General features: G+C 50.1%; 1 protein-coding gene across 3 annotated transcripts in view; it reads right to left on the bottom strand.

Moving 5' to 3' along the window:
• Ccdc180 (coiled-coil domain containing 180) overlaps positions 1-23,454 on the bottom strand; it is a 68,627-nt gene extending 45,173 nt beyond the window's left edge. Inside the window, 16 exon segments of one of the 3 annotated variants that reach the window (NM_001427684.1) lie at positions 477-603; positions 1,750-1,865; positions 3,670-3,843; positions 6,036-6,158; positions 6,930-7,018; positions 8,423-8,502; positions 9,433-9,552; positions 10,526-10,689; positions 12,858-12,953; positions 13,071-13,181; positions 13,259-13,387; positions 14,850-14,953; positions 17,324-17,412; positions 20,494-20,684; positions 22,794-23,234; positions 23,386-23,434. In NM_001427684.1, coding sequence (NP_001414613.1) covers positions 477-603; positions 1,750-1,865; positions 3,670-3,843; positions 6,036-6,158; positions 6,930-7,018; positions 8,423-8,502; positions 9,433-9,552; positions 10,526-10,689; positions 12,858-12,953; positions 13,071-13,181; positions 13,259-13,387; positions 14,850-14,953; positions 17,324-17,412; positions 20,494-20,684; positions 22,794-22,862 — 1,782 coding nt within the window. In that variant the 5' untranslated portion in view covers positions 22,863-23,234; positions 23,386-23,434. 3 annotated transcript variants of the gene reach the window in all.
• Positions 23,455-24,047: the final 593 nt, after the last annotated feature.

Below are 24,047 nucleotides of genomic sequence, written 5' to 3'. Positions count from 1 at the left end.
GATGTAGAACTCTCGGCTCCTCCTGAACCATGCCTGCCTGGATGCTGCTGCCATGTTCCTGCCTTGATGGTAATGGACTGAACCTCTGAACCTGTAAGCCAGCCCCAATTAAATGTTGGCCTTTATAAGACTTGCCTTGGTCATGGTGTCTGTTCAAAACAGTAAAACTCCAAGACAGTTATTGTGCCTGACTTTATGTGGGTTCTGAGGATTTGAACTCGGGTCTTCACACTTGCAAAGTAAGCACATTATTTGTGGAGCCATCTACCTAGTCCCTAGCCATCTGTTTAAAGTATGAAGAGAAGGTCTTTGCTCCATCTCTTCATCCTTGACATCCTGACGTGGATTCCTGCTTTGCAGAATTGAGGATGGCTTCCAGATGTCCAGCTGGTCAGATAGGAAGCCATCCTCTCCCTCTCCTACTTGGCAAGTGGCCTGAAGTACACAGGTACAGGTACACCATCTGTCTCTCATACCTGCTCAAAGATTTCACGAATGAAGAAGTGTCGGCTGAGGGTGAAGCTGTAACAGTTGAGTTCTTTCAGCACTAACCCTGGGTACTCCATCACTTCTTTGGTCAGCAGGATATGAAAACATTCATACCTGGGAAGGAGAGAGATAAGACTACTGTGTGAAGAGAACTCTGCCGAGTGTGGGAGATCCTCTTGGAGCCATGCCCCTGCCTCCGTCTGGCAACTGGCGTTGTGTAGAGCTTCTGGATGGCTAGTCTTTTTCACAGAAGCAGGCGTTGGGCCACCGTTCTATTTTCCTGATCAGACTGAGGAACGCATGTTGTTTGTAGAGAGTCTGGGAAATGTGTGAGCTTTTTGTTTGTAGGGTGGGTTGACTTTTCTTGTTCGTGGTCCTACCTCTGTCCCAGGACTTAATCTACATCATCCCATCAAATCCTCAAACATCATCAGGCTCAGAAACATTATCTGTTCCTCGGGCAAAGTAAACAGGGCTCCGATGTTTGCTTAATTGCCCAGACATAAACTCCCAGGATCTATGTGCAGCAATCAGATGGAAGGTGGGTCTATTTCTGTGAATGGTCTTAATAGAATCAGCTATACAGAGGCACACAAATATAAGGCCGTTTGCAGAGGACTGTTTGTAATTGTGTATGGAGAACCTGGAGCCAATGGGAAAAAAGCTTGTCACGAGATGGCTAACCTATGAAGAAGTAGTGAGTGTGTGTGTGTGTGTGTGTGTGTGTGTGTGTGTGTGTGTGTGTGTGTGTGTAGTTATAGTAATCAATTCTACATGGTCACTTAAAAACTAAAAAAGCTCTGTAGTTACAGAGTGATTTGCATCATATAGCCCATCCTTTATTTTAAAAACACTGCATTGGTACGCATCTGCCTACATAAGCATCAATGCTCATACAAAGGAACAGGTGGGCAAGAATGAGGGGTTATCTCTGTTGGCAGAAGCTGACTTTTCTCTCCCACTAACAAGACTATGCATGTTTACACTTTCTTTGTTCTCTTAAAAGGGAAGCCCAAGTTGTCAGTCTTTAATTTCAATTGTCTTGACATTTCCCACTACAAACTTGCCTTGGTTCTCCCTGGGAAATTCTGTGGGCTCCTGGGTGAGGAGCAAAGGACTGTTAATGTTCTCCGGTATTGGGGACATGACATTTTTATCTATGTTTTCTGGTCACACCTCTGGTCTTCTGTGCTATCTGCAGGCCTTGAACAATAAATCCTGACCATCCCTGCCCCGTCTTCTGAGGTCTGATCAGCCTACCTGGACTTCATGTTCTTCAGAAATGTCCTGGCCTTATCCATGTGTATCTTCAGTGACTCTTCTTGGCTTTGCTGTCTCAGTTGGTCTAGAAGCTTATCAAGGGAAGTCTCTTGGTTCTGGCAGCCATTCCCAAAACAAAAGGAGGACAGGTGAGTGTTCAGAGCTGACAGAATGGTAGTGACCCACAGACCCCACTGCCTATGGAGCTGGGGTTAGGCAGAAAGCCCGTGAGAGCTACCAAGTCTGTGACTTCACTCTCTCTCTCTCCAGCACACACTTTTAAGCTCTTCTCTGCTTCTAGAATGCTCCTTCACCCCATCTATCTCCCCAAGGACCCAGCTCAGATGAGCCACTTCAAGGACATTTCCCATGTGCTTTGCCCCCACAGCCAGGCATGAACTACATTTTCCTGAGGCATCTGCACTTCAGCCACGCCCCAAGTCACATCTGGAATGCCCATGTATGAAGGTGGGCAGGTGATTGGCTAACATGTGTTCCAATGGCCCTATTACATAGCTTTGAATGATACTGGACGCACGTCTTGCTACATGAATGGTGTTTGTGATGCAGTACTGTGAACTCGAGGTGTATTCCCCATTCCCTAGAGAAGGAGACTGATGCCTTATGAGATTCCGTAGGTGCCAACTTGGAGCCAGTCCCCTGAAATGCCACTTATAATGCTTTACCAGACTACATTCCGAAACGGGACTTCAAAAGGCATGTGAACTCAAGAGGTTCACACTTTGCAAGCTCAGGATTCAGCAGGCATCCCTGTCAGCTATCCCCCAATAGACTGATGCAAGCTTAGGAGCCCAGAAGTCATCGTCAGTGTCAGCATTTCCTCACAATGAAGCAACCTTACTTGTTAGGCTAGGAATGCGGGTCTGGTCAGTTTCTCCTTAGAAACTTCCCATAAAAAGGTTCACTGTGTCTTTAACTAGACTTTACGTCCTACAAGGGTCTGTGCCCTCTCCCCCACCACGCGAACAACTGCATATGAATAATTCTGGTGTTCACTATCAGGACAGTGCAGTTCCCGTGAGATGTGTCATGTTGTTATCTTCTTTCAACACTAGGGGGCGAGGACAGGAAGAATGCATTCTCTTCGTCCATCAGTAAGCCATGGCTTAGGAAATTATACTCTGAGAATCTTGTTTATTTTCTTATTTTCTTTATTTATACCATCCCTCCTCCCCTTCCTCCCTCCCTCCCTCCCTCCCTCCCTCCCTCCCTCCCTCCCTCCCTCCCTCCCTCTCTCTCTCTCCCCCCCCCTCTGTGGTGTGTGTGTGTGTGTGTGTGTGTGTGTGTGTGTGTGTGTATGCAGGCACATGAGTTTGAAAGTCAGAGAACAATTCTCAGGGGCCTCTCCTGGCACTTTATGGGACCCAGTGATTGAACTCAGGTTGTTTAGCTTCCCTGCAAGGGCCCTGACCCCTTAAACCACCCTGCCAAATCATGTTAAACACCCAGACTACTCCCCATTCAGTTATTCAGTCAGTCAGTCGGTCAGTCAGTCGGTCAGTCAGTCGGTCTGTCTGTCCTTCCTCTCTTTCTTGTGTACACTCTTAGAGCCAAGCTTGAGCTCCAAGATCTATTGCAGGGCTCTGGCTTCTTCCTGTTACTCCCGCGTCCCCCCAGGATCAAGGCATGCCTTGGGGTCTCCACCCGCACACATATTGTAGTTTAAGGGCTTTGGCTTTGTTTTTTTTTTTTTTGTTTGTTTGTTTGTTTTTCCGGAGCTGGGGACCGAACCCAGGGCCTTGAGCTTGCTAGGCAAGTGCTCTACCACTGAGCTAAATCCCCAACCCCCAGTTGGCTTCCCCCCCCCATCTGAAAGCTGGCTGAGTTCAGGCAGCTCGAGTCCCGGTCCCGCCCACATTTCCTCGTGGGCCATGTACACACGGCTCCGGACTTCGGCACCTGGGTCTCCTGGTTGTGCTTCTGTCGATGCTGCTCTATCCTCTTCTCCAGCTCCAGCTCTTGGGTCAACAGGACACTCTGGTGCCCCTCCCACAGCTTCACTGCCTCTTGGAAGTACCTGAAGAGGTCCGAGCTCTTCAATTCCGTGTCCTTGGCCAAAATCTCAAAGGAGCTCTGCCGTGGTAGAAAACAGGGAAGGTTACCTGGAGGGCGGACTAGCCCAAGCCCCAAGAATGGCCCTTCTACAGAGGCCTGTGTCTCCAAACTACTGCCTGGGCACCATCCCTCAGTGTCGGCTTCAAGCACTGTGTTGTTTAGTTTCGTGTTGCCTTGTCATAAGCCGGGAAATGAGACTTTTAACTAAGATAACGAATTGCCTCCATATGATTGGCCCATATGTAAATATGTCGAGCATTTTCCTGATTAATGATCGATGTGGCAGACCCAGCCCACGGTGGATGGTGCTATCCACTCCTGGGCAGAATCGAATAAAGTAGACTGAGCAGACACCATTGGGAGCAAGCCAGTATCGCAGTGCTCCTCCATGGCGTCTGCTTCAGCTCCTGCCTCCAGGTTCCTGCCTTCGGCTTCTGTCCTGACTCTTTTCAGTGATGGGCTGCACTGTGGAAGTGTAAACAAAATAGACCCATTGCTCCCTGAGCTGATTTGATCGTGATGTTTTAGAAATAGAAACTCTAACTAAGACGGGCTTCATCTGGACTCCTGGCCTTCCCTGCATGAGGTAGTAGGACCTAGGACTTGGGCATCTTTCTGTAGAACGTTCTGTCTCTTAGCATCTGGATACAATTCCACACCTGCTGGTAAAAATCTCACATACAAATTTACCTTTTAAAAACTGCATGCCAGGGGCTGGCAAGACAGCTCAGTGGTTAAGAGCATGTGTTGTTTCTTTCAGAAGACTTGGGTTAGGTTCCCAGTACACACATGGTGGCTCACAACCATTCCTAACTCCATTTCTCTGATGCTGTCTTCTGTCCTCCTTAGGCAACTGGGCACACATAGTGCATATAAGTGCATGCAGGCAAAATACTCATATACATAAAATAAAATATAAAAATTCTTGAAAAGAATTCTACATGTTAGGACTAGAGAGATTTGGTTGGCAGAGGGTTTTCTTAGCATGTGTGAGGGGCTGAGTTTAATGGCCAGCACCCCACATTTGAAAAACCAACACACAAAAAACTACCCATGTTGTATGTAAGTCTAGGACAAAGACGGATAGGACCTTCCCCTAATGAATAGAGATTACAGGGGACCAATCACTGGGTGAGGAGTAAGGTGGGACTTCCTGGTCGGGTGGGGAGGGGAGGTTGGGGGGGAGGAGGAGAAAAATGACTTGCAGTCTTCTGGAGAAGAGAGCTTGGGGTACAAGAAGCAAAGAACTAGAGTCCCGCGGTTGGATGGCAGACCCATTGGGATCTACTACTGGAGGATTTAATTCAGAATGGCTTACTAATTGAGGATGTTAGTTGTTGTGCCCAGCGATTGGGTTACCTGTTGAGTCTGAACTAAGATCGTGTGGTGTTTTCCTTCACACAGCAACTCAGCTGAGTTCCAGAGGAAGGAACAGGGCACCCCTAGCCAGCTGTAGAAATTGGCTGGCGTGGTAGTGACCCACCGTGGGAACTTAGCGGTTTTCAGGAGCTCTAGGCCAGAGAGTCTGCTGAGATGAGAACAGCCTGCCCAGCGTAGTGTGGGATGGTGCCCCCCTTTTTAATATTTAACACAACAGTAAACTAGACTGTGGGATAAATTTGGCCCTCCGTCTGTTTTTGTTTGGACTCGTGAACTAATCACAGATTCTCCAATTTTTAAATGTTTTGTTTTGTTTTTTTTTTTAAATCAAAGCAGTGAGAAAAAAATACCGTGGAGCTTAAAGGAAGCACAGACCCTGGCTCTAACAAACGTATTAGAGCATAGCTACACCCTTTGATTCCAGTTCTTTAGGCTGGTAAAAGTGACAGGCTGTGACGGACTCCTGTGGCCTGCGAGGCTCCACACAATTCTTGGCCCTTCACAGAAAGAGCTTGCTGACTCTGGGACAAGGCTACAGACTTCTTGGGACTGGACACCACTCTTGCCTTCCCGAGCCTTCAACACCAGGGTCAACAGTGGTTCTGCCTAAGTGGCTTGCCCAAACCTAAGTAGCCCAGATGTCAGGGTGGTTTCTAGGACCCAAGGGATGAGCCTGGCTGTGGTTAACACAGGAGACCTATGCAGGAAGGGACTGGTAAGGACCAGCGAGTGGCTACACCAGAGACACCCTAGAGAGACTTGTAGGGTTTGCAGTCTAGTACTCCGGAGATGTGCCCCACCTCCGGGGTCCCCGGCACCCCGGTACATACATCCAGGAGCTCCAGCTGCTTCTCCACCTTGCTCTGGAACTCCCCCACCATCAGGAAGAAGGTTGGGTTCACTAGGCTCTCTGCCTCTGCTTCAGAAAAGGCTTTCCACTCCAACAGCTGCTGCTGCGGGTGGGGAGAGAACGAGGCAGAGCCTGGCACGGGGCTCTGAAGCACAGAGCAGTCATCAAGGAGCTGCTTCAGGGCCCCAAGAGGGCTAGAACAGTACCAGTGATTCCCTTGGGTCTGTTCCTAGATGGGTGGGGTGCAGAGCAGAGCTGGCCGGAAGTACCCGGAGAATAGGAGACACTCCCTGCCGGTAGTAAGTGGACTCTCAGAGCTCAGAACTTTTCAAAATGCCTAGGCTTTTGAAGATGTTTCATCTGGACACTTTTACCAACAAGGCAGGGAGGAGTTATTTTGACAAACTATCTCCCCAAACCCCCCCCCCAAAAAAAAAACCTATCACAGTCCTGGACAGGTTGGGACTAAACTTGCTGCTTTACCCTGTGCAGAGGCAGACAGGCCAGAGACAATGGTGGGACTGGAGCCAGGATCAGTACTGTCTATGAAAGGGGCCTTCTGGTATCCCTTTAGAATATGGCCTCCATCAAGGAGGAGCAAGGCGCAGTGCTGTGAAGCATACAGCCAAGAGTTAACGACAAAGATGGCTTATGAATATAAAGTTCTGTTTCACAGGGGGCTTGGATGCTGGGCTAAGCCCCGTAGACTGCAGGGTCAGCCAGGTAGAGGGGACCTGAATGCCCAATGGCCAGTGAGTACCTGGTGACTGACAGGGAGGGAGAAAAGCCTAGATCATGACCAAAGGGGATGGAGGAGACAGAGAAGGCCCCAGCACACAGCTCCTCTTCCCGGACTCCAGAGAGGAAAACCTACCTTGCATTCCTGCACACGGGACAGACACTGCTGCCAAACTTTCTCATACAGGAAGTGTACCAGTGACATGCTGTCCATGTGGTAGGTGTCTCCAGGGACAGAACATAAAATGGGTGAGATGAGTCAGGCATTCTCCCAAGAGTAAGAGAAAACTTAGAAGCAGAGGTGCTCCCTTCGCAAAGAGAATCAGCTCTGCTCAACCAAGAACCTCCGTAGCGAAGGTTGCTCTGCTCAGATTGGTCAGAGCCCTCTATTCAGGTCAGGGGCTGGTACCTCCCTCCTCAGAGAGTTCTTAGAGCCCCAAGAGGATGACCTCATATGAGGAGTTCATCTCTAGCAAAAGGGGTCTTCTGGGACAATTCCAAGGACAATGGTGCAGTGAGGGTCTTAAATCTGAAATGTACACCACGAGCTCCGGTTTTGAGCACGTGTTTGATGGCTATGGCTGGGTGGCACTGTTTGAGAGGCTTTGAAACCTTTAGGAGATGAGGCCTAGCTGGCAGAAGAAGTAGCTTATTAGGGGTGGACCTTTAAAGGCCACAGCTCTGCCCGTGGTTCAAGGACCCTCTCTGCTCCCTGGTCCGCTGTGATGTGCAGTCTCTGCCATAGGCTCCCACCATCTTGCTTGCAGCTATGCCTTCGGCATCCGCTGAAACCACGAGCCAGAGAGGTCTCGGCGCTCTCTTCAGTTGCTCATCATGTATTGTGTCACGGTCATGTGAGCGACCACTGCATGGCCACTGACTGACCTCACTGGGTTGTGGTGAGCCTCAAAGATGGACCAATGATCACATCCTGAGAAGCACGGCTTGGAACCCTCTGTCCACAAAGTGAGAGGCTCCCTATGTCTAGCTTTGTGGTCGCACAGTCTCTGCTGCAGTGAGCAAGCAGCCTGGGAGTACAAGAAAGCAAACAAGGGCGGCCATGCCCTGCAATTTATTTCCAAACCAGGTGGCTGGCCTACGGTTGTGACCTGACACTCCTAATATGGGACAGTCTAAATTGTTACCACTTATGATTGAGCCTTCTTGCTGTGAGCTAGGGGCTGAACTATGAATAGTCATTAATCCACAAGGTAGGGGCCATGGTTAGCCCTGTTCACATCTCTGCTCTACAGGGGAAGACACCGAGGCCTTGAGGTGTCATGGCTTTCTCAAGGTTATGTATCAGGACAAAGTGGGATCAGACCTTAACCTCATACCTCCAACTCTAAGGCTCTCAGGAAATGGCCATTGTGCCATCTTGAGAGTTGAGCAGAGACTGTCTTTACCCCCAGGCTTAGGTCAGGGGTCAGATGTCAGGGGTCAGAATTTGAGACTAGCATGGCTATGAACACTATGGGTAGTGAGCAGAGGAGGTCTTCAGGGCTCACGCATTCTAAAATCCCAGGGCAGAGGGGCCTCAGCTCCTCAGATATGTAGTTGGAGGGCTGACAGTGACAAGCTAGTTCTGAAAATGCTGAAAGTTCTGAAAATCCCACAGACATTGCTTACCAAGCTGCTTGTTGAGGGAAGTGAGAGAGTTATACCACTCAGTCAGCTGGTTTTTGTTATAGTTAGGGGGCAGGAGGTTACTGGGGGAAAGAAGAGATGACAGGTAAGCCTTGCATGCCGGAAGTTTGTCAAAATGGTTAGTGTATTCAATATACTGTCAATAATATTACTGAAGAAGCTAAGGAACCTATGGGGTCTCCTGCTGCCCCAAACAAGTCTCAGAAAAAGGTCTTTTATATTATTCACAGTGTCGCTATCAGAAAGACTCTAAATGGAGCCTCTTCTGTGACAGCAGCATCCTGATGTTGTGTCCTCCTACCTGCCTCATACATGCCTCAGGAGGATGGGATCACGTTTTATCAGACCTCTCATCCCTCTTCCCTCCTTCCACTTTCCTCCTCCCTCTTCTCTCCTTCCTCTTTCCTCCTCTCTCTTCCCTCCTCTGTCTTCCCCCCTCCCTCTTCCCTCCTCCCTCTTCCCTCTTCCCTCTTCCCTCTTCCCTCCTCCCTCTTCCCTCCTCCCTCTTCCCTCCTCCCTCTTCCCTCCTCTCTCTTCCCTCCTCCCTCTTCCCTCCTCCCTCTTTCCTCCTCTCTCTTCCCGCCTCTCTCTTCCCTCCTCCCTCTTCCCTCCTTCCTCTTTCCTCCTCTCTCTTCCCTCCTCCCTCTTCCCTCCTCCCTCCTCCTTCCTCTTCCCTCCTTTTTCCTCCTTCATCTCTTATTCTTCCTCCTTCCTCTCTCCTCTCTCCTCTCTACTCCTTCCTCCCTGGCCACTGTGTCCTCATGATCTCTTTGGCAGGAACAATCTAAGCTTCTTTCCATAGTGAGTGACCTATGACCTTTCTTGCCACTGGGGCCAGGGTGGTCAGCCCAGTCCTCTAGCACCAGGAGATAGCCTGGTGCAGAAGGGTTTCAGAGGGAAGATCTAGGCCACATGGCTTCCCTGCCAGTCCCCCAAAGGTGTTGGCTCTGGTGGTCTTCCTTCCTATACACCATACCACATGGTGGTCTTACCAGATGGTGCAGAGGTGGTCAAGCCTCACTTTTTGAAGGACCTCCTGGTTCTTCTGCATTTCTTCTAGTTCCTTCTTCACTTCTGGGGGTTCCTGGATCTCCTCGCTAGCCATGAACTCACTGGACAGCCAGACACAGAGGAGAGAAGTGGGCCAGAGACCTGGGCAAGAATGCTCAGAACCCCATAACCCTGACCTACCAACCCAGGCCGTAATGGTCCACCTGGGCCTCTCTCTGGGTCACCGAGGATAGAAGGGAGATGAAGGGGGGAAGGCGCGCGGCAAGAACTGCAAACCATCTCTCAGCACGGAAGCTTCAGATGCCATGGAGTCCTGACCTCCTACTCTGTGACCTGGAACAAGTCCCACTTCCTCTCCAACCCTTAGACTCAGATGACAAAGCCCTGAGCCTGTGCCCTGCATCACGGGGAGTGCCCAGGAAGTCAGCTGTGGCCATTCGCTGCTGACTTTTGTAACAGTCCCAATCCTGGTTCCAGACTGGCTCTGTTAGAGCATCTCGCTAAATCATCACCGGAAACCCAGGGCCAGTAGGACACCTGTCATGTGGAGGGGGTGGGCTTGGAATGCTTGGGGACTTCATCAAGGTCACACGGAAGGACAAGGTTGAGCTTCAGCACACAGTGCAGAGAGGGGGTCTCTCCTCCCTGTTTCTCCTACAGAGGAACTGTGCTCCTGAAAGGTGGTGGCATCCACCTGAGAAATATCTGTTCTTCCAGGCCAAGGGTTATAGCTGATAGGAGAGCATGGGAATTACTCAGATAATTGGGCGACTACTCCCTGATAATTCATAGGGAGCTCGGAAGAGAGTTATGAAATAACGTTTGTGGGGGGAGACAATCTAAGATGGCGTGGACTCTGTGGGTCTAAAACTCTCCAGTCCCAGCTCCAGCCCTTCTAGGAAGCGTCAGTGGTGACTCTGTTTCTTTTGGATGCTTTTATCTATTCCTAACTTTAAACAGAGGGGCATAGGAAACTAGCGTTTGTACACGATGAAGAAGGCAGCAGGAAGGAGAGAGCTGTAGGTGGGAGCGGGGGGAGGGGCGGTGAGGGCGGGCAGGGAGGTCACCACTGACGTGAAGCGCTGTATCAGGCCCTCCTTCTTGAGGGCCTTCCAGGTGTCCACCAGGCTCTGCCAGCGGTGGCGGTTGTCAAGTTCCTGCTGTAGGGTGGCCTCAGTCAGGTTGACTAACAGCTGAGCGATGGCCCTCCGGTTGCCCAGGAGAGCCTGGTTCATGGCCTGTGGTCAGGAGGGGGTAGGGCTTTAGACTGGGCAGTTCTCTGGCCAGAGTAAGGCTGGATAAGAGGGACTAGGGGAGAAGTCAGGAGAGAGGTAGGCCAGGGCTCGGTGAGGCTGTGGTTGACTGTGAGGCATGCTAAGGACCACTTCTTCAGGGGTCTTCCTGGAAGGCTTAATGGTGTTCCTGATATCAGGAACCCCAACCCAGATATGTAGCTGCCTGGCTCACTGCTTAAAAATGGGAGCGGGTAGCATACCAGTGACAGTTTGCTACCCTTACATTAATTTGTTCTGTTCCATCGGGGCCCAGGCACATGGGCTAGCTTTGAGATCCAGACCCAAGGATGTGTCGGATCAGATCCAATCCCGGTGCTTCCAGGAGCACTCATCTGCATGTCCCCAGCGCAGGACAGGAACGGCCCCTATCACACACCATGCTTCTGCCCTTTATTAGCCCTGCCGCTAATATGAGAGGCAGCTTCCCCCTCGTCTCGTAGGACACGACATGTGACTAAACCTGCTTCCTGAGTCTTCTAAGGAGTTGAAGGCATAGCCAGGTTCATGGGGAAGGAATCCCAGAATGGCTTTCCAGTAGGGCCTGAGGGTTCATGCCAGCAAGCCCTGTGCTGCTGGGGCCTAAGCAACTATTTCTTTGCCCTTCAGGTCCATGGCTGTGCTTTGAGGATAGGGCCAGAGCAGAGCGGTTTTGAAATTAGATGGGATTAATGCACAGGTGGCAACAGTGAGGAGATCAGGCACAGTACTGGGCTACAATCCAGACTGGAGGGTCCCTAGAGACACACCAAACTTTAGGGGGACAAGTATTGCATATTCCCCATCAAGTGTGGACCTGCTAATGTTTATATGTGCCTGACGTATACGCGCGAGTGTGAGTGTGGGTATAAATTATTAAACTACAGAGAGGACCATGAGAAGAGAAGAGGGGTGTCAGGGAAGGGGAGGGGTAACAGAACATGCGACAAGAAAACTGAGAGGAGGCTACTGAGGGGGGCTATGGGCTGGGGAGGGGATCCACAAAACAAATCGTGTTCAGAAAAACGCTACAACGAAGCACATTTTGTATGCTAATTTAAAATGAAAATTTAGGGGCTGGAAAGATGGCTCAGTGGTTAAAAGTGCTTGTGGCCCCTCCTCAATTGGGTGGCTCACAACCACCTGTGACTCCAGCTTCGGGGATCCGGTGCCCTGTTTTGGTCTCTACAGGTGTTTACATACGTGTGGCACATGCACACAGAGAGACGTCCATATATACACTTAAATTTAAACATAACTCCTTAAGGGTAAAATTTTAACATAAGGACAATTGTTACTATCAAGGCCTCTGCTGTCACCCGCAAAACACACCCTGGCAGGGAGGGAGCACTGCTGTCCCCAGTTGAAAGTCTAGGGCATGCTCAGCTCTGCACAAAGACCACAACACGCCTGGGAACAGCCCAAGCAAGAGCCCTCTCACATAGCAGAGGGGTCAGGGGTTCTTCTGGGGACATCATAAACAACCTTGAATTTCTTACATTCCTGACACAGACAGCAGTATGGGGAGACTGGGAGTGGAGATCCAAAAAGTAGGTGTGGTGCAGCCACAGACACCCCTGGCTGGCAGGAGAGTCAGGAAGAGAAAACCAGAGTAGGCTGGGACTGCTGAGCGTAGGAGGGACAGTGAAAGTCCTAAGACGACAGCACCCATAGCACCATACACACAGTAGCTGGGATATGGTTGCTGTGTGAGTAAGCCACTGGGCATGCAGCTATAAACAGCAGTCTACAGTGATTGCTATTGGGCTGGAGAGATGGCTCAGAGGTTAAGAACACTGACTGCTCTTCCAGAGGTCCTGAGTTCAAATCCCAGCAACCACATGGTGGCTCACATCCATCTGTAATGGGATCTGATGCCCTCTACTAGAGTGTCTGAAGACAGTGACAGTATATTCACATACATACATACATACATACATACATACATACATACATACATACATACATCATTTTTTAAAAAAGAAAAAAGAAAATGCAGTTACAAAGGTTTGGTTCCTGACCAAAAAGCCTGCCTGAGTTACTAAGGTACGTCACAGATGTGATGTCCTGCATTCCTGAGGCACCAGGCTCAGGATACCCTGGGTCACGCTCCCCCACCACAGGACACCACTCACCATGGCTTCTTTATCTATCAGCCTATATACGTCGGGCTGCAGGATGTAGGCGGTTTTCTCTATGATGCCGACATATTTCTTCAGCACTTCCTTTAGCTGGAGAGGAGAAAGTTGGGTCACTCTCAGTTCCCAGACCGCTAGCAGGAAAAAAGACTGATGCCCACACACCCTTCTAGAGAAAGCCACCAAGGAACTCATTTGCGGCCATCTTGCCTTGTCAGCTCGAGAAAACTCCAGGGCCAACAGCTCTTCATCCAGCTCCTTAATCTCCTGCTTCTGCTGCATGAATCTTTCAGCCACCTTTTCCCACAGTTCCAACAGGGTCTGCAAAGGGGCACCGGATCAGGCAAGGGGTTCCTGGAGAGGCAGGGGGAGCAGGCATAGTCACAGGGGACCCCTACTTCGATAGTGTAGCTATCGAGGTCTGGTTCGATCTCGACGTTCTTGAAGAGCTTGTCAACGTCCTCATCAGACTTTGAGATCTTTTTCAGAAGAAGTTTCCCTTTCTCCAGGATGAGAGGTTCCAACTCCTGTGACAGGCCAGGAGGTTGAGGGTTAGGGCAGCAACCCCCCAGATAGGAGGCAGCCCTCCCTAGTGCGGGGGCAGATGCCGGACCCCATCTTGTCTCAAGAAAGATCCTTATCTAAACCGGGAGAGCTGAGAATTGATGATGGACTCACACCCAGAGAGGGCCAGGACACCTGGCGACACACAAGGCACGGTGCCTGTGTGATGCCTGTTACTACTTGAGTCTCCCCTCTGCAGCTGAAGGAGGAGCTGCCATCCAGTCTAGCCTGTCAGGTCCCAAAGAAACTCAGGACAAATGGCTGAGGTGCCTATCTACACATCAAAGTGTCTGCTTAGCTTCAAGACTCATTCAGAAGCTATGGCTCCTTCACAACACTTCCCACCACATCCCTTATCCTAAACTCCCATCCCCCTCCCCCTCCCCCTCTCCCTACCCTCCTCTTGCCTCCCCTCCTGCCCTCTCCCCTTCCCTCCGTTCCCTCAGCTTCTCTTCCTTATAAAACCCTGCACCTTCTGCCACTTGCCCTCTTGATCCTCTTTTCTTGGTCCTCTCTCCTCCTCACTCTCCCCCCACCTTCCCTCTCATAGTCCTGTTCAGTGCAGACCCCTCCAGATGCCTCTGGCTGCACTCTCCCGCACATCTACAATAAAAACCTCTCCCTAATCGTACAGAGGAGCACTCTTGTCCTCATTTCAGCCGTGGCCCATAGCTGGTGTTCAACAGACAGCCACTAAAGGAGCAGGTGAGAGGAAGGTGAGCTTGCTGTGGATATAAAAGCCAAGGCTGTTGGAAGCGAGGAACAGTGATGGTGGGGTTGGCATCTAACTGGGACATAAGGAGGACAGGCCGGTGTCTGCTCTGAGTGCCTTGGACACATGCCAATACTTGGGACTCGCGGTGGGGTAAGAGAAGAGAGAGGGTGAAGTGTGCAGGCTTGTGCATAACTTGGTCTTGTTTAGGAACCTTCCAGGCTCCTGTATGGTGAGAGATGAAGAGATGGTCTAGAGAGGAAGAGGAGCCACGAGTGAGGAAGTACGGAAGAGTCTGTGGTGGCTTGAATGAGAAATGCCTACCATGGTCTCAGGCGTTGGAACGTGGTCCTTAGATACCTCTGCCCCTCCATCGGCAGGACTGGCAGTGAGTCAAAGGCTGGGCTTTGGAGCCAGACCCAAATGAGGTTCTGACTTGACCCCTTTCAAACCTATCCTGGAAAGACTTGGGGCCTCTCTGCAAGGTGAGGTACAAGCCTTTAACTTACAGGGGTTTTCTGAGAGTTATGGGAGTCTATGCTTATGCCCTTCCTCTAGCAAGTCCCTTGAACACACCCCGCTGTGATTCCATCCGTCTGTTGTGCTGAGACACTGAAGACACTGAGAGGAGAAAGGAGGCTGGGGACAGTGGAAACACACCTCCCCGCCCAGGGGATGCTGCAACAACAGAGGAGACAGGAGCAGGGTCTCACCACCCCAATCTGCTCCAACTCTTCCTGAAAGCTCGCCAGCGCCCTCAGGTACTTCCTCTTCTTGTGGTCTTCATACTCTTGGAGGTTGCTCACCTTCTCGGGAACTGTGGGGGCAAACAGCAGAGCTGAGGCGCCTGGCAGAGAGCATCCTCCCTCAGGCCTGAGTTCAGAGGCAGACCCCAAAGTCAGGCCAGCGGGCAGAAGCTTAAGAATTATGAGGAAAGATGCAAGTGAACACTTGCACTGTGGGGACCAAGGCTCCCACTCACAGGCAAGTGACTGGGGCAGGGATAGCCTAGCTCTTGCCAACATGCTCACACTCGGGGTCCAAGCCCCGGTACCACAGCTGAGTAGACAGATAACTGGGCAAAGTTCCCAACCAACCGGTGTAGGTAGAATGACAGTGTTTATGGTGTTCTTCAAAAACAATTTCAGTCAGGTGTGGGCGGTGCATGCCTGTCATCCTGGCATTAAGAAGGCGAATGCAAAAAACAAACAAAAAAAAAGGTTTATAGATTCAAATACACATACGGGTGCTTCTTTAATTCAAAGGAGTCCTGATCTGATGAAATCGTTGTTAAGTAAGAAGTACTGTGAGCTGAAGTATATTTAATTGCCCCTCATCTACTGAGCCTCAAAGCTTAGTTCATCCCACCTTCAGTGTGCCCAGAGTACTTACATTTGTCTACAGCTGAGCAAAAACCACACAACACTAAGCCTGTTTCGCATCACAGTGTTCAATATCACCCTGTTTGAAAGCCATACACTACCATGTAAAGGCCAGGACTAGGGATGAACACTGTGAATCTCAGTACTGGGGAGGCAGAGGCAAGTGATCTCCGAGAGTTCGAGGCCAGCCTGATCTATGCAGGGAGTTCCAGGACAGCCGGCATTACATAATAAAGAGACCCTGTCTGGGGTGGGGGGAGGCAAGCTAGAAATACATTTGAACCAGAGAGAGATCATCTGTGGCAAATTAGTCAACACTAGAGTACGCTTACCACACAGTAGTGGCATCCTAACTACACTGCATCCGAGGACCAACTCAGGAGACTGGTGCTGTTACCAGCTTTCTGTAAGGTACACACTCTGATCTGGGCTGAGTGCAATGGCTGGAGGGTGTGGGGTGGGAGACTAACAGATAAATGGGCCTGGAGCAAGAGTGAGGTGGGGATGTGTCTAAACCCCCAAAATCTCATCTTCCAATTGGCAGGAGTAAGGATCCATCCCTCCTCCCTGTTCTAGGCCTGCATGGCCCCCCGCCCCCGCCCGGGGTACCTGGCCCTTCTGACCCAGCCACCTCCATCACCTTTAGCCTAATGGCCAAAAAGCACCTGGAATTCTTCTTCATATAAATGAAGGATTCCTGCCTCCTCAGCCCAGCCAGTGAGGTGCACTCACCCACAAACCCCTACACACTCCCCAAGGTTTATATAGCCCTGTTCCCCCCAAATAAAAGAGCTGTTTCACTAAACACTGTCTAGGAGAGCTGTAAAACGTCTCAGAGAACACCCCATGCCCCCACTCCCCCACCCCTGCCTCACTCACAGCCAGACCAAGACCCTGCTAACCCTCTTTACCTGGACAAAGTTTGTTCCTTTCCTTCTATCCTGGCTCAGTGATGCCAGAATTCCCCAAGGGCAGAAGCAGAGCCAGGCCTACACACTCTGTTTTGGTATTAAAGAACTAAATCATGGGGGGGGGTTGGAGTGGGGGAGGGTAGATGGGGCGGAGTGGGGGGGGTTGGCAGTGGAGTAGGGGGTAGAGGGGTGGAAGGGATGTGGAGGGGTGGAGTGGAGCAGGGGGTGGGTAAGGTGGTAGAGTGAGGTGGGTGGGTGAAGGGAGGGTGTGGTGGGGGGAGGTTGGAGCAGGGGAGGGGTTGGGGGGGTTGGATTGGGGGTTGGGGTGAGGGAGGATGGGGGAGTGAAGGGGGGTGGAGTGAGGGTTGTTGGCTGAGCAGGTGTGAAGCTAAACCCTAAAGCCCTGAGCCCAAGCCCCTCTCCATCCTCTACTCTGCTTTGCCCAGTGTCTGTCTAGGAGGCTGGAAGCTGGCTGCCACCCTGGGGCTCTCAGCAAGAGAGAGGCACTCCTGCTGACCGGCACTTGTGCCTTCTGTTTTTCTATACTGAGTCGCTTTTTAACCATAAGGACAAGTGTGAGGGCGCCCACAGCGGGGATAATGTGAAACTAGACCGTGCAGTGAGAAGGAGGCGTGGCTTGAGAAGTACAAGGGCCAAATCACAAAAGGTAGCAAGCTCCTTCCATGCGTCCTTCTTAGGAATCGCCCACTGTCAGTAGCCACTGGGTGTCCCTCCTGGGGTTACGCTCAAAAGGCATCCTCCAGGAAACTGAGCAGAGGACCCCCTGAGGGTGGCAAGAGCCTCTGTGGAGGAGCCAGAGCAGGCACCACCGATACCTGGAGACTTTCCTGCCTGGGGCAGGCCTACTCTTGGAACTGAAGGGCAAGACTTCACCTATGATGTCCATGAGGCCCTGCACCTCTTGGGAAGCAATCATGTCCTCTGTCAGACGCTCCATCTCCTTCCTGGCTTCTTCCTTTTCCCTGAGGAAACAAGTAGAGAGGAGTAAGACCTTCCCCACACCCACCCAGGGCACCACGGGCATTGGCAGCTGCTCAGACCCTCTCCCTATTCCAGACATCCTTGGAGGCAGTGTCCCAGGCTCCCAACCATGATGCTATGTCTCCAAGCTTAGTCTCTGAGAGTACCTAGACAGAGAGTCTGGTCCCTGATACAAGCTATAAATTCCTTGGCTGGCCGATAGGGGTCAGGGTCTAGAACCATTTCCAAATGGAAAGGAAGGATTATGAAGGGTGAACAGTCAAACTTTTATTGCATCTTTATTTGGTCCTTCCGCAGACCCTCTGTGGTAGTTTGAATAAGAATGGCCCCCATACATTTGTATATTTGAAAGTTTGATTCACTTTTGGGGAAGGTGTGGTGGTTGGAATAGGTATGGTCCCCATAGACTCATGTGTTTGAATTCTTGGTTCACAGGGAGTGGCACTACTAGGAGGTGTGGCCTTGTTGGAATAGGTGTGGCCTTGTTGGAGGAAGTGTGTTACTAGGGGGCGGGCTTTGAGGTCTCCGATGCTCAAGCTTGGCCAGTGTGTCTCTATCACTTCCTGCTGCCTGCCAATCAAGATGTGGAACTCCCAGCTCCTTCTGCACCGAGTCTGTCTGTACACTGCCATGCCTCCCATCATGTTGATAGTGGACTAACACTCTGAAACCGTAAGCGAGTCCCCAGTTAAATACTTTTATGAGAGTTGCCTAGGTCATGGTGTCTCTTCACAGAAATAAAGCCCTGATTAAGACAGAAGTATTAAGAGGTGTGACCTTGTTGGAAGAAGTGTATCACTGAGGGGTAAGTAAGTGCTGAGGTTTCAAAAGCCCATGCCATTCCCAGTTAGTTCTTCTCTCTCTCCTCCCCCTCCCCCTGTTCCTCCCCTCCCCCTCCCCCTCCCCTTCCTCCCTTCCCCCACCCTCCCCTCCCTCTTTCTGCCTTATGTGTATGGTCCTGATGTAAGCCCTCAGATTCTGCTCCATGCCTGCCTGTTGCCATGATCTCCACCATGGACCCTAACCCTCTAGAACTGTACCCAGGACGTTGTCCTCTGAGGCGGCTGGAGTAAGCCCATTTTCTGTAAAGGGGATGTAAAGGAGCCATTATCTCAAGCAGAGCTGGACGCTCACAGCCACTCTATGACACCAAGGCCCCTCAGGTTTGGATCTAGTTGGAGTGGACTGAGATCTCTCCGTAAGCTAACTCGTAGAGAGACCTGGGAGGAAAGACTGTGGCATCACATCTACAAATACCCCATCTCTGAGGCGAGAGAAGCTCAGAGTGCCCAACAGTTCCCCGAGGCCCTAGGCAAGCGGTATTTGCCATCTATTCTCCTATGAGGCATCACTCTGTCCCACGGGTGGGAGAAGACAACAGGTCTGGACTGCAGCTGATGGGGCCAAACAGCCAGGCAGAATGGGGAGGCTCTTTCAGACCTTGGTATTTCAAATGTCGCGGACCCAGAACGGCTCCATAGGAGCCCAGAGGACAATGAGGTCCACTGTCAGCTCTGGTTTCTCAGCCACTTGCCCCGCCCCCGCTCCCAATTTGAGGAGTTGGTTTGTATAGTGAAGATCTAAATCCCCACCCCCAGCCCGACCCATACATGCTGTGGACTGGCCTCCCCAATATGAGAGTAATGAGTATATAGATTTACTGTCCTTTTACTGCTCTGCAAGGAATTCTCAAGCACTTGCTCAAGGGCCTTGAGGAAGATGGACTCTGTCAGTCATCCTAGTGTGGCCTCTGCCAACCCTGGAGGAACCTCCCAAGAGCCCAAGTAAGCACAAGAGTTCTGACTCACAGAGAGAGAGGCAGGGACAGTGCCAGAGTTGACAGAAGTGCCCGGGCGACCTCAGCAAAAGCAGCTGGGGTGGACAAGGCATAGGGGTTACTGCTGAGGTAGAGGGTCTCTCAGGCGGACACAGGTTGGAGGCAGAAGGGGAGCAGGGACTGAGGCAGGGGCCCTTTTCAATAGGGTGAGAAGCCCTGGGGTTGATGGTTGAGGACTTGCAGGGGAAGTTAAGAAATTTAGAGAGGAAGGGGAAATTACGGAAGTCACCAAGGAAAGCTGAGAATCATGGGGCTGCTTTTAAACTCTGCATCCCACCCAGTGGAGAAACCTAAAAGCTTTGAAAAGGATGCCTTTCTTGATGCAGACAATCTACCAAAGTTAAATCAAGATGAAATAAACAATTGAAATAGACCTATGGCCCCTGGTAAGATAGAAGCAGTAATTTAAAACCTCCCAAATGTCCCCGCCTCTCGTGCAAAAAAAGGCAGGATGCATTCAGTACAGAATTCCACCTCTAACTACTTCCTGTAGGTCTCCCCACCTTTCTGCATAGACTTGCCAAGGGGACTTCAGATATCAAACCAGTTCAAAGTTCAAAGCTCTGACTGACTTGCAAAGCCTCTCCCAGCCCCTGCTGCAGCTCTTTTTCCCTCTAGATTCTCAACCTGTGGGTCACAACCCCTTTGGGGGTCAAATGGCCTTCTCACAGGGGTTACCTAAGACCGTCAGAAAACACAGATATTTACATTGTGGCTCATAACAGTAGCAAAAAACCACAGTTGTGAAGTAGCGACGAGAATGATTTTAGGGTTGGGGGTCACTGCAACATGAGGTACTGTATTAAAGGGTCACAGCGTTAAGGAGGTTGAGAACCACTGATCTAGACTCACTAACCTCAGCCAATGAGTCAAAAACCAAGTAAAAGTTGTATCCTCCACCCCCACCCCCTTAGCATCCCATCCCATTCATGGCTCCTCCCTAGGGAGCTTCCCAACCCTGTCCTCTGTGTGGTCTTCCCATCCCACCATTGAGGGAAAGTGGGTATTCACTCTGGTTGAAAAGTCAAGCTCTGTAACAGTGGGGATCCTCTACCTAGACACTCCCTCGAAACGACTGAGAGAAGAGAGAAACGTCTTTCCAAGCAGGTTAACCAAAAGCTCCCGTTTTTGGAGAAGGTTCTCGAGACTCTGTTCCTATTGGGCACACATCTTCCTGAGTCTCTGGAGACGGACCCCTGCAATGGGGCCCAGTGGCGAGACTTACCTATAGAGAACTGGGTTTTCCGTGACCCCGTCGTTGGGGAGGCTATGCACCCACTTCCTCTGCCGAGGGGTCATAGTCTCCCCCTCAGGTAGCGGCACCTTCTTCATCATGGGTGTCTTGACGTTCTTTGGAGTCTCAGAATGCTCTGCAGCCCGCTTCCTGGTGGCTGCCAGGGACTGAACCAGCTGCACCTGAGTGCAAGAAAGATGGAGCACAGGGATTGTGAACTTTTCCGGTGCCCGAGCTCTTCATGATGGCTGTGACATGTGACGTAGGAGGACATGAAGGCACCTGGCATTCGGAAGGCACCTTGTACTCCGACTCCATGCCCACCCACTGCAGAAGATCTCTTAACAGGCATGGGGCGTTTCAAGGAAGGTGTGCGTAAAGAACTCTGAATGAAGATCATTTGGTGTACACAATTATTTTTGTAACCATAAGAAACGGATGATAAATGAAAAACAAAACAAAAAGTGAAAACAAAGCAAAATAAACCAGAACCATTCAGTAAAAGGAGACTGGCTGAGTAAAATTCCTTCGATGGAATGGTAGGTGCTTACTAAAGACAGAATTTAGCAGGGCTGGAGAGATGGCTCAGTGGTTAAAAGCACTGACTGCTCTTCCAGAGGTCCTGAGTCCAAATCCCAGCAACTACATGGTGGCTCACAACCATCTGTAACAGGATCCGATGCCATTTTGTGGTGTGTTTGAAGAGAGCTATAGTGTACTTATATATAGTAAATAAATAAATCTTAAAAAAGAAATTACCACACATTTTTTATGACAAGGAAACTGTTAACCAATAATGTATCATTAAACCTATTAGTTAAAACACAACTTGCAGGGCTAAAGAGACAGCTCCAGGATTAGGAGCACTTGCTGCTTTTACTAAGGATCAGAGCTCCATTTTCTACATCCTCAAGGTGGCTCACAATTCCCTGCTTGCCTTCCAGAGCACCAGCCTTACACACACATACTCAGACAAAACATTCATATACACAAAATAAATATAAATCTTGTTTTAAAGCATAAGTTAAAGATTATGGGCACTTTGGATACTGCTAGACCTGCTGTCCCTTCTAGTACATTTAACAACGCCACCTTTTTTGCAAAAAAAAGAAAGAAAAAAAAGAAAGAAAAAAATACAACCTGAATTTTAAATTTCAAATTTAAAAATAGATGGAAAAACAACAGAAGGTTGAGAATAATATCTTGCTTATATAAGGAGCTGAATCATGTAATTTGAGCTCTCTGGTTTCTCTATAGTTTTATTATTTCTAAAGGTTATACGGGAAGGATGATTTATGGCTCAAATGAGTAATAAAAATATCACTTTGATAAGCAGCACACTAGATTTAATGTTTGTAGGTCTCTTTGGTCTGCAAGGTACATTCAAGAAGGCATAGCAATCTTTACATTAGCCATGGCCAAGGAAGCTTTAACACTGTAAGACAAGTCCTCTAAGGAGTCAGAGACTGGGTACCAGTGAGGTGTGAGAATACCCCTGGCCATGGGCATGAGTTCTGAGAGACTGCCAAGGAGAAAAGGGAGATTCAAAACCCTATTACAGAAAAAGACCCACCACTACCATCACCATCACCATCACCACCACCACCACCACCACCACCACCACCACCACCACCACCACCACCACCACCATCATCACATCACTACCACCACCACCACCACCACCACCACCACCACCACCACCACCACCACCACCACCACCACCACCACCACCATCATCACATCACCACCACCACCACCACCACCACCACCACCACCACCACCACCACCACCACCACCACCATCATCATCATCATCATCATCATCATCATCATCATCATCAACAGCGTCTCTCTCTGACTTGCTATGTAGGCCTCAAACACACAGAGATAGACCTGCCTCTGCCTCCCAAGTGCTGGGACTAAAGGCGTGTGCCACCATGGCTGGCTGAAGCTCACTTTTTAAACAGAAAAATAAGAATTGCTTTTATGCTCTACAAAAAGACGCAGGCACAGAATGGTTAATTCAGACTAATTCTGAAAAACTTTGATTAATATTTTTTTTACCAAAATTAATTTTTTAATTTTGAAACCAAACGTCCCATGTTCTTCTATGTGTGCACTATAATATACCCAATAGCAGTTATTTATTGTATGAAAAAAGTCTATTCTCAATAAAAGATAAGTAAAACAGCTCTTACACGGGGAAACTCGCAGAACAAAAAGAATTAGAAGGGACCAGGAAAGTCTGTGGAAACTGAGAGAAAGGGAACAGAGGCCAGCAGGGCGCCTTACCTGGGCGTGGAAGATCTGCTGGTAGACTTTGCCATTCTGTACTTGTGACATCTTTCCCACTGGCGACATCTTGGCTGTTGACCCAATTCCCCTTGGTTCTGGAAACACACTTGGAACTTGGTCTTAGTTTCCACCCAGAGGCTGGGACCCTCTTGCTAGGACCTCCAGCCTAAAGACAGCACTAGATCCCACAGGACACCTTGTTTAAGGAGAAACTTAGATTTCAAACAATATAAGGTGTGCGTGGAGCGGGTGGGGGAAGGTGAGGAGACACAGTGGGTTTTCTCTAGCGCACAGGGCGTAAATCCCACAGACACTTTCTGGAAAGGGCAGGATTATTGTCTGTGCTCGACTTGAGCTCTTCTGGGGATGGTCAATCCGCCTAAGACGTTAGGTAGGACTGGAACCCCAGCCACATCCTCCAGGAGAAATCGGGGAGTGCTGCAAAGGGAAGGAAAAGTTTGATTCTGGCCTCGCTAATTAGATGCCGACTGTTTGCGACACGCCCACCTTCCTGTCTGCTCAATCAGCCCGCTGTCCCCCAAGCCCAGCGATTTGGAGGACCTGACCCAAGCCTGGAGGCTCCCCGCACCTGAAGCAAAGATTCACCCAGAAGCTAGCAGTAACTGCGTCAAGAAGCCTCGGTCTCCTAGGCAACGCGAGGGGCGGGGCAACGCGAGGGGCGGGGCTTTCCCTGCCCACACTTCCTTCTCAGGGAGTGGAGTCAGGCTGCAATAGCGGTGGCCCACTTGGAGTAGTGAAACTCACCACTTCTTTTTAATGTTGGGTCCTTGGAGTGCCCTTAAAAACGTTCCCAAAAGCTAGTAGGAGATCAGAGAGTCTGTGCAGCTCTTGACTGTTGTCAAGGAATCCAGTCTCCCTTTGTTGCTCAGGTTAAAACCAATCTGTGCAGGTAAAAAGATCAGACCTTTCCCAGTTCAAAAATAGGTGGAAAGGTCAGAATTCAGGGCTTAAGACCTGCCTGGCCAGAATGAGAACCGCATGCACTAGACCACTAAAAGCAGTGGTTTTCAACCGGTGGGTCGGAACCCTCTGACTCCCTCTATATTCAAAAATGTTTTCATTCTGATTCACAACAATAGCAAAATTACAGTTATGAAGTAGTAACAAAAATAATGCGATGGTTGGGGTCACCACAACCTGAGGACCTGCATAAAAGGGTCACAGCCTCAGGAAGGTTGAGAACCACTGAGCTAGAGTTTCTAGTGTACTACAGGCCACTCTGCTTCTTTC

This window comes from Rattus norvegicus, chromosome 5, assembly GCF_021556685.1.
Source record: "Rattus norvegicus strain SHRSP/BbbUtx chromosome 5, alternate assembly SHRSP_T2T, whole genome shotgun sequence".
In the NCBI taxonomy this organism is placed as follows: domain Eukaryota; kingdom Metazoa; phylum Chordata; class Mammalia; order Rodentia; family Muridae; genus Rattus; species Rattus norvegicus.
The sequence above is the reverse complement of the archived record's forward strand: the minus strand, read 5'-3'. Positions and strand labels throughout refer to the sequence as shown.